This window comes from Nicotiana tabacum, chromosome 11 (genome assembly GCF_000715075.1).
Source record: "Nicotiana tabacum cultivar K326 chromosome 11, ASM71507v2, whole genome shotgun sequence".
In the NCBI taxonomy this organism is placed as follows: Eukaryota; Viridiplantae; Streptophyta; class Magnoliopsida; order Solanales; family Solanaceae; genus Nicotiana; species Nicotiana tabacum.
In genome coordinates, this window is record NC_134090.1 from 41,981,651 (window position 1) to 41,992,451 (window position 10,801).

A 10,801-nucleotide genomic window follows, 5' to 3' on the forward strand; every position below is an offset into this window, starting at 1 on the left:
AACTTTATTTGTACCTACAAACAAATAATTGGACAGCAGGCCCCAATTCTCAGGATACTACAGTAGTACTCCCAATTCAAACTCCTTAATCTTCTCTCTAACTTACTGTCCAGCTACTTCTACAAAATATGTCTTACCCATAATCTAAGTATAACATAGTTCATCTCTGCTTGCTTTGAAAAGCTCTAAAGTTCCTTTCTTGGTCACGCACTCACACTAGTAACTTAACAGTAGTAACTTAATTTTACTCACTATAAGTGTAAAGTCATTAAACTTTACACAGTAAGAAAGTAAGCCACATAATTATTTTTTGTTACACTCAAGTAACTGAACTTCACCTAATGTCACCAAACTCCCTGTCTGTAACATGCCTGCTTACATGTGAAGATTTCGAAATCTAATTTTTGAGCTTTTGAAAACTTGAAAAAGCATAATTCACAAAAAGGTAACTTTTTGACTTCTTTTTTTCCAAACCTCAGAATTCTGAGTTTGCAAAAACTATTTTTCCAAAAACTCAAAGAGCGATGCCTCCTTTGACCTGTGACTGTATTTTGTTTTTTGGCCACCCTCTTATATTGTGACCTTTCAAGATAGCAACGACCCTTTTTTCTCCTTTGAGCCATTTTCTCTTTGTGAGAATCAGTTGATATGATGATAAGTATAAAAAGCTGTAACCCTTTTTCCTTATCATACGTTAGCTGTTTGGAATATCTGAAGGGAATTCGAATTGAGTTAGTCATTATGTGAAGAAGAAGAAGAATAGGAGAATATAATCTGCAAATTCCTTTAATTTTTGACTTCGCCCTCTTATATCTCCTTTTCTCTGTACAGTACGGATACAGTTCGAAATCGAATGTGGACACCATTTGTACAGCATGTCCATGAGATATCTTCAGAAGCTTTCTTTTTCCCACATCAAAAAGTTTTGATGCGAATATCTTTTACTTTGCTAGATACGCTGATTTACGAAGATCTAGTACAAGGGAATAGATTGACTACATGAGAAAAGATTATTTCAAAACTTATGCATGCTTGTTGAAGACGTAATTAAATAATAAAAGTGTCTTTTTAATAGTTTAAGCTTTTAAGTGAGATACTCACACGCTTCAATATAACATCAGAATAGGCAAAGTTTAAACTTTAATTTGATCCTACTTGACTGCGCAGGGACGGATGTAGCTTTTAGCTACGATTTCATCTGAATCCATAACTTTCGACACGAAATATAGATATATCTAAAACACTATTAAATCTCGATAAATATTAGATTTAAACCTATAATTTTAATAGTACAATGAGTTTAATGTTGAGAATCTTAAAAATTGAACCGTTGAATTTAAATCTTGGATCCACCTGTGATTGGGCACGGAGTTAAAAAATGAAGACTTATGAAACTTGTGTTTTAAACATCTCATAATATTTGTGTTGCTATGGCAACTTATTTATATATTAAAGAGCTTAAACTTAAATTAGAAAATAATTCAACTTTAAACTCTTTCATTTTACTTATTTACCCTTAATGAGAAGCTTTTATAGCCACACAAATATAATGGCCCCACAAACTTTTTACTCCTTAAGTTTTTAAGACCACAAGTTTCAAAAGTCTTCTTCTTTTTTCTTAAACTCCGTGCCGAGTCAAACTACCTCATTTAATATGAAACAGAAGGAGTACTTTTTTTCTTTCTAAGGTTTTCCATTTACTTTTTGACCATTAATGGAACAAAATCACCTACTCAACCAAAGGAATACACCATATATTATTTATTACTACAATTGAATATAGTAGGAATATTATATTACAAGTACGGAACTGAAAAATGAAATCCATTTTGTCAATCCAAAGAATTTATGTGGAATAACTTTTCCAGATTGAAAACCATGCCTAGATTGTGCTGCTTAAGATGCCAGGTAGATAAGCCAAGGCATGTGATGATCCATAATGCCTTTGGATATTTACCAACTTGTTCTTTTGTAATACAAAAGAAAACATATATTGTCACTACCCACCTTTAGTCCCTTATATATAGCTTCATTCAAATTCAGATTTCTCACATCAACTCACCCTTCAATATATTTTTCATCACTCTTCTTTTTACAGCTTCCTTAGTTACACTTCGAGATACAAAAGAAGACATATCTTCCTTTCACTCCAAAGTCCAAATCATCAAGAAAACACTAGCAAACCGTTAATTAAGTCAGCTTTTTGAACTTTGAATATGGAAAGAGTGATGAAGTTGGGAGCAGAAAGTCCAGTGGTGATTTTCAGCAAGAGTAGTTGTTGCATCTCTCACAGCATCGAAACCCTAATTCGTAGTTTTGGTGCAAACCCTACAGTTTACGAGCTTGACGAACTTCCGAATGGGAGGGAAATGGAGAAAGCATTGGTTGAATTAGGGTGTAAGCCTAGTGTACCAGCAGTGTTCATTGGGAAAGAATTGGTTGGTGGTTCTAATGAGATCATGAGCCTTAATTTGAGGGGCAATAAGCTCAAGCAACTGCTCATAAGGGCTAACGCAATTTGGGTATAATACTAAATATTACTGTGTGAGTTTAGACAAATAGATAGCTGGCCAGTAATTGAGTATTTAATCAAACTGGCATAGTTGTTGCTAGCTATTTTTCTCACTTTACTACTTGATGTATTTGTGAGCTGAACTTGGATAATAATAATATAAGCATGTTTATGTTTCACTTACTGCTTCTCGTACTTTCTTCTCTTGTCCAGTCAGAGAATTCATGTAGTGGTGTCACTAACTTAATAGTGTACACTTCATACAAAATCAAATATTGTATAACCAAAAGTACAAGTAATGCTAAGAATACTTTCAAGATGCTAAAATTACGTTCAACTTTCATGGTGTTTCAGATTACATATTCATAAAAACTGTAAGAAAATAATAAGTAGACCAAAGCATCTGGCAAGTTTTTTTTTTTTTTAACCAAAAATCCAGGATTGTCCTGGTGTGTTGTATATATGACAGCAAAAGGTACAAAACTTGGCCATTAACCTCTGAATACAACACTGCATACACGTGAGGCATCTCTAGACAACATGCCTCCATCTTCAAAATACAAAGGAAGATTAACTGATAAAGAAATTAGCTTTGTCGTATCTCAGTCTTATACTCGGCATTTGACATTTATCAAGTTGAAATGGTCCCTTTATCATTTCTGGAAGTTGCTGAAATGTGTGATAGAAGGATCCTTCTTCCAGTATAGTTGCTAACTTAGCCAATCCATCTGCTACCCGGTTCGCTTCTCTGTAGCAGCGAGCAATTTTGATTGTAGCTTGGTTAAAAATCTGTGATGTATCTTCCATAAGAGATCTGAGCTTCATGTTGTTGGTGACTTTGTCTTTGAGCATGTTGGCAACCATTAAAGAGTCAATTTCCAAAGATAGGACATTGTATCCATGTTGCACGCACCATCTTCCTCCACAGTTCACTGCTAGAGCTTCTGGCAAGTGGTAATCCAATTTGGCACGGGAAATCTACGAAAGAGTTGAGTTTCTGTGCGCTATGTGCTTAGAAATTATTTGTACATCGAAAAGGAAGTGAAAGAACCTAGAATATAAGAGTAAGGCTTGAGATAAACATGTATTTCACAATTTTAGGTTCAATAATGGCCCATAGCGAAAAATTCATAAGTTCTATTGAACGAAAACAGACAATATTGTGTGCACGGATCAAGTTATTAGGATTAATTTTTTTAAACTATTTTCTCCTACAAAAATCATATACTTAATGCAGCCTTAAATTGCATGAATATTGATATTGTGACTGCTCGTACATTCTGGGAATTGAATTGCTCAAAATAGTGAGTTTGCTGATAAAACACAAAAGCAGAAGTATAGGCCAAAATGGAAGATCTCTGTTAACTAACAATCATACAAGTGAAGTTACAAGGCCTGCAATATCAATGTTCTAGAGATTAACTTTATTACTTTAGTCGCGAAACTTTACTGTGCTAAACTTTTCTACTTACTATTTCCTTTGTTTGATTGTTTTTTTTTTTTTAATTTGAATTGCTAAATATAAGTCATTAATTAAACTTCTGTTAGCAGCTCGCCTCTTTACTCCAGAACTTTATTTCACTTGAATGATATATCATACTATTTGTAAGCCATTAATTATACTATTTATTTTCATTAAAAGCCTCTACTTCAATTCAGTTCGGATTGTCTGCGATAATAAAGAATGACTCTAGATAACGCCCAACTATGCCTTAAAAATGATTAAGTAGTCACTGCAAATATAATTCGATCTAATTAAGAGTCTGGAGTCGAATCCCACTGAGAACTAAAGTTTAGCTACAATTGCTCACTATTACTAAGAAGACAAGTTCAAACAATTTTCTGAGTTACAAAGATTAAAAATTTTATTTCTGACTACTTAACTGAATATTAAAGCACTAAAGTTATCGACTAAAGATACTAAGGACTCATTTGTTTTTATTAAGATTAAAACATCTAAATCTGAATACATATTTGAATATTAATATGTGTATTGAGATTAAAACGTCTGAAGCTAAATACATATCTGAATATTAAGATGTTATATAAAGATCTGAATAATAAAAATTATTTTTCCTCTACAACTGCAATGTGCAGAACTTGTCTTTATTTAAAAATTAATAAGTATATATTCAAATCAAATAGTACTAATTTAACGACCCGGCCGGTCATTTTGAGAGTTGTAGCCCCGTTCTCCCATTTTTCTGCTTCTTTTGTCTTCTACAGCTTTTATATGACTTATCAGGTTAGTTGGTTAGGGTCCGGAGAGATTTCAGAGTGAACTGAGACACTTATTCTCTTAATTGAAAGCTTAAGTTGAAAAGTTAACTGGATGTCGACTTATGTGTAAGCGACCTCAGATTTGAATTTTGATGATTTCGTTAGCTTTGTTAGGTGATTTTGGACTTAGGAGCATGTCCAGATTGTGATTTGGAGGCCCGTAGTAGAATTAGGCTTGAATTGGCGAAAGTTAGAATTTTGGAAAGTTTGAACGAGGGTGGACTTTTTGACATCGGGGTCGGATTGGATTTTCGGAAGTTGGAGTAGGTTCGTGGTATCATTTATGACTTTTGTGCAAAATTTGAGGTCAATCGGATGTGATTTGATAGGTTTCGGCGTCGTTTGTAGAATTTAGAAATTTCTACGTTCATTAGGCTTGAATCCATGTGCAATTCGTGTTTTTGATGTTATTTGAGGTGATTTGAGGATTCGACTAAGTTCGTATGATATTTTGGGACTTAATGGTATGTTTGGTAGAAGACCCGAGGGCCTCGCGTTGATTTCGGGTGGTTAACGGACTTGGTATTAAATAAGTAAAGCAGTTGAAGTGTTGCTGCTACTGGTGTAACCACACCTGCGGAGTGGGCACCGCAGGTGAGAGCCCGCAGAAGCCAATGAAGCGAGCAAGGAAGAGTTGAGCAGTGGTCGCAGGTGCAAAAAGACTATTCCGCACATGCGATGGTCGCAGAAGCGGGCTGAAGGGCACAAAATGCGGGTTGGATCCGTAGGTGCGATGGATTTCACGCACCTGCAATATGCACAGATACGGTCTGATGCTCGCAGAAGCGAAGGAAGCTGGATAAGTGACTTCCACAGAAGCAAAAATTTAACCGTAGAAGCAGTTCCACAGGTGCGGATAAATGGACGCAGGTGCGAAAAGCCTGGGCAGAAGGTTTAAAAATAAGGGTTCACGATTTTAGTCTCATTTCAACATTTTGAACTCGGACTTAGGCGATTTTTGAGAGGATTTTTTAGGGGATTGTTGAGATAAGCTTATTGTACTCGTTTTTTTTATCATAAACTTGTTTCCCCACTGTTTTTTCCACCTAGATTTGGTGGTGTTGAGGTGAAATTTGGGGGGTTTGAGGCTAAGGATTTGGAGAATGAACTTTGGTTATTTGGATGACCATTTGATATCGGATTTTTATAAATTTGGCATGGTTAGACTCGTGAGTGAATGGGCTTTCAGGTTTTGTGACTTTTGTCGGAGTTCGAGACGTGGGCCTGTGGGATGAGTTTAAGCCGATTTCGGTTTTTTGGCTCTAATTTAGTATTTTTCTTGTGGAATTAATCCCTTTAGCCTATATTAGAGGCAAAGGCATTTTGGAATAGAGTTTTGCCCGGATTGAGGTAAGTAACACTTTCAACCTTGGTTCTGAGAGTTTGAAACCCCAAATTATGTGTTATATGATTGGTATTAAGGTGATGCACATGCCAAGTGACGGGCGTGCGAGCATGCACCGTGAGAATTGTGACCTGGTTGGTTCCATGACACCGTATAGTGATACTATTTTGTTGATATCCGTGTTTTCATCATGTGATAAAGTAATTGAGCTGCCAATCATGATAGATATCATGTTTAGGCTTTATGTTGATACTGTTCGGACCCATAATGGTCTTTTCTTGCTATCACTTTACTGATTCTATTGATATGTCGTACTCAGTCATATACATTCATTTCATATCATATTTCAGTCTCAGTTGTTATTTATTGATTCATCATATTATTGTTTCAGGCTAGTTTTTATGATATTTTGAGCCTGTGAGTGACTGTAGAGATTGATTACTGAGTGACGGTGAGAGCCTGATTATGAGTGACAGTTATGAGATCGGGCTGCACGCCGCAGGGGTAGGAGCCCTTCCGGAGTCTGTAAACACCCCCAGTGAGTGCGGTTGATATTATTAAGGGATGGATCTTCCCTAGACATGGATCTTGTTCGAAGTACTTGATACCTGAAGATGGATCTTCTCCACATGGCTGGATTAGCCTTCCTCGGTACTGGGTGACTTATGGTCAGTGATGTATATATTCCGGGATGGATCATCCCTGTGTCGTATGGGCCCTATACTGTACCAAGTGGTTGAGCATTGAGAGTGTGAGCACGCGAGGCTGTTAGTATGGTGCATCACATACAGCATGTGCATTGGCATGTAGAAATAGAGAGGTATATCCATTCACTGTTAGATCTGATCTATTTCACTGTTTTGATCTGATCTATTTCACTATTTTGAACTATCTGTTTAATTTGAAAGCATGCTTACATTTATGCACTGTTATTTCCTATTGTTAACAGTACTGGTTGAGATTGGCACTACCTTCAGTCCAAAGGTTGGACTTGTTACTTACTGAGTTGGATGTACTCACGTTACTCCCTGTACCTCATGTGCATATCCAGGCACTTCTGGTCACGGCGGCTGCTGATTGAGGCTTCCGAGTTCGGAGATTATCGAGGTAGTTGCATGGTGTTCGCGGGCCTTGACTCTCCTTCTTTATCTGTAATGAACCGACTGGTCATTTTGAGCAATTGCGTCCGGTTCGGCAATTTGAGGTCATGAGGAGACTCATATTATGTGTATTGACTTGCGTGCATGGTTGAATTTAATTTCCGGATGATTCGGAGTCAAATTGGAAGAAGGAATCTAGTTTTGGAAGCTTTAGCGATGAGAATTTGACCGGAATTTGACTTTTGAGTAAACGACTCCAGAATAAGTTTTGGATGATGTCAGCATCTTTGTATGGTGATTTTGGACTTAGGCGCGCGTTCAGATTTGTATTTGGAGCCCCGTAGGGAAATTTGAGGCATTTCAGCAAAAGTTGGGAAAGTTGAAGTTTGGAAAATGGAGAAGTTTGACCCATAGCTGACTTTTGTGATATCGATGCCGGAATGCAATTCCGAGAGTTAGAATAGCTCCATTATATCATTTGGGACTTGCCCGCAAAATTTGGCATTATTCTGGGTTGGTTTGATTGCTTTCGGCACGAGTTTTCGAAGTTGGAGGATTGGGAAGTTCATAAGTTTGATTCATGGTGTGATTCATCGTTTCAGTGCTGTTTGATGTGATTTGAGACCTCGAGTGAGTCTATGTTAGGTTATAGGACTTGTTTGTATGTTTAGATGAGGTTCGGGGGCCTCGGGTATATTCCGGGTGGGCTACGAGTCATTTTTCCTTAGTTTTGAACTGCTGATTATTGTCTTCCGGTATCCTTCTTCGCGATCGCGAAGAGTCACTCGTGTTCGCGGAGTTTTTCTGTTGATTACCTCGAAATCCTTCTTCGCGTTCGCATTCAACACCTTGAATTCGCGAAGGTTTGTCTTTTCTTCACGTTCGCATTTCTCTCACGCATTCGCGTAGTTATGCCATTCCACTCTTTGCGTTCGCGTACTAGTTCACGTGTTCATGAAGAGCAGTCGTTGGGCCATCAGACTTTCCTTCTTCGCGTTCGCGAACGTGTTGTCGCGTTCGCGAAGCACATCTGGGCAACCTTCATATTTCCTTCTTCGCGAACGCGAGTATCCTTCCGCGTTCGCGATGTTTTGAGACTTGGGCAGAATAAATAGTACTCTATTCCGAGGGTTTGCCATTTCCATCATTTTTGGAGTTCTAGAGCTCGGTTTCGGGCGATTCTTCGTTGTTTTTTCAAGAAGAATGATTGGGTAAGTATTCTTCACCTAGAATTGATTATATTTCATGATTTTGTCTTCTTTTTTTTATCATTTAAATTGTGTTTTGGGTTGAGAAAAATGTTGGTTTTTGAAGAAAATTCCTAAAATGAAAAATCTTGATTTGAAGGGCGAAATGGTATCGGAATTTGATAATTTTTATATGGTTGAACACGTATCGGAATGGGTATTCAGTTTTTGTAAAATTTGTTGGGTTCCGAGGTGCAGGCCTAGGGTCGACTTTTGGACCGATTTTTAGAATTTGATAAAGATTGAGGCTTTATGATCCGGGATAGTTTCTTATGTGTTTTATTTGTGCGTTGTAGTTATTTTGTTTAGATTTGAGTCGTCCGGAGGTTTTTTCACCCGAGAAGTTCATTGTTGAGTATTGATTTGTCTTCTTTTAGGTAAGTATCTTACCTAACCTTATGTGAAGGACTTCCTCTTAGGATTTAAGTTCTCTATGCTAATTGTAGTCCGTGCATGTGAGGTGAAGAGTGCGTGCTCGGTCTTATTTGTGGGAAACTTGCCTTTTAGTGTTCTTAGGTCCTTATGATCACTAAGTAGGAAGTTGTTCAGATATGATTGGATTTCGTATTTGCTAATTTCACCTCTACATGCTCTATACAATGCGGTTAACTCTTCTTTACCTCTTACTTGTTATTTGGCCCTTATCTACCTTAATTGAAGTGATTTCCCTCTTTATTGTTTTGTTATTTCTTAATTGTGAGTTCCTCTATGACTCCGTGCGTATATGTTACATGTCCAAATTGTTGTAGTTGCATGTATAGTTATCGCGTGCCTTACATGTCTTGTTGTTTTGTGAAGGCTGTAGCATTCCTTTGATTCTTACGTGATTCTCTTGTTGCCCTGTACTCATACTCTTTGTGGTAAAAATTCTTTTAATTGAGTTGTTGAATTGTTGTTGTTGATTTAAATTATGTACGGTGGGATCGGATTGCATGGTGCAATAGGAGGAATAAGGGTGATATAATGAGGAGGAATAAGGGTAAATTGATATTGTACGGTGGGATAAGGATGCACGCTGCAACAAGAGGATTAAGGGTGATATAATGAGGAGGAATAAAGGTGAATTGATAGTATATGGTGGGATCGGGTTGCGCGCCGCAACATATTATGTTATTATTATGATATTGCTATTGTACGGTGGGATCGGGTTGCACGCCACAATAGGAGGAATAAGGGTGATATATTGAGGAGGAATAAGGGTGAATTGACATATCTTGTATTTTGGTATCCTTTGTTTTACTGTATTGACTTTAGTTTATTCGTGCAAGACTCTGATAACATGTATTTCTGGTTTTCACTGAGTTTTGAGGATTGAGTTATTTATCTTGACTTATTGACTTACCGTCATTCCTTGAGTTCTTTTCCTGATACTATTATCTTAGTGAATTAATTTTCAAAGTAAATTTACTACGTTGAGTCATTTCCTCCTGCCCTGCTGAGTTGTTAGTAATATAGTGATTTAAAATAAAGGAATTATTATCATGCTACCTTGTATGACTTTTAAATTACAATTCGCCGTATATATTTCAGTATTACAAATTCTAATAATTGATATATTTTATTTCAATTGGTTTCTCAACTAAATTTCCTTAACCCGTCTGAGGTTGTATTTTCTTAAAAGGAATTGTTATTAAGTATTAATTTAATAAATCGTATATCAAAGGCGATAGCTTATTTGATGTTGTATTTTTATTTGAAAAGGTTATTTTTTGACTCAAATGATTTCTAAAAAGAATTTCATCTTTCTCCCTGATTTCTCATTTGGTTTGGAAATTGTAATTTACTTTATGCTATATAAATGGGGCTCCTTGAACATCTTAATTGTGTTTGTTACGGACAATATGTACTGAGTAGCACATGGTTTTTATTGTGCAAAGTGAAATGGAAATATGTGGGCACAAGGTACCATGTGTCTTAAAGGTTTGGAAGTTGTGATTTTGAGATGAGGTTCCTAGTATCGGGATTGTTGAAACTCAGTGTATTAGAAACGATGCCATTGGTTGAGTTAATATTGCTTTCTCTTATTTTGATCACATTTTACTGATCTGTATCCCAACTGTGTTGGTGTGTAATTACCTAGTTATTTTTGTTATCATCCGTGTTTTCCCCTTATCGTCTCTATTATTATAATTTGATTTCTCCCTGCTATTGGCATTACCTTGGTATCTTTATCCTGTTAGTTTATTATCATATCTTATTCAATTTATTAGATCAGTAGGTGTCTTGACTATTTCTCATCACTACTCCACCGAGGATAGTATTAATACTTACTGGGCACCGCTGTGGTATGCTTATACTATAATTCTGTACATTTTTG

The 10,801-nt window shown here is 36.6% G+C and overlaps 1 protein-coding gene across 1 annotated transcript; it reads left to right on the plus strand.

Annotated features, from left to right (window-relative positions):
• The first annotated feature begins 2,216 nt into the window (after nucleotides 1-2,216).
• On the plus strand, nucleotides 2,217-2,528 carry LOC107825157 (monothiol glutaredoxin-S1). The gene has a single exon (XM_016651985.2). It carries the CDS (start codon nucleotides 2,217-2,219, stop codon nucleotides 2,526-2,528), a length of 312 nt encoding a protein of 103 aa, XP_016507471.1.
• The last annotated feature ends 8,273 nt before the right edge of the window (nucleotides 2,529-10,801 follow it).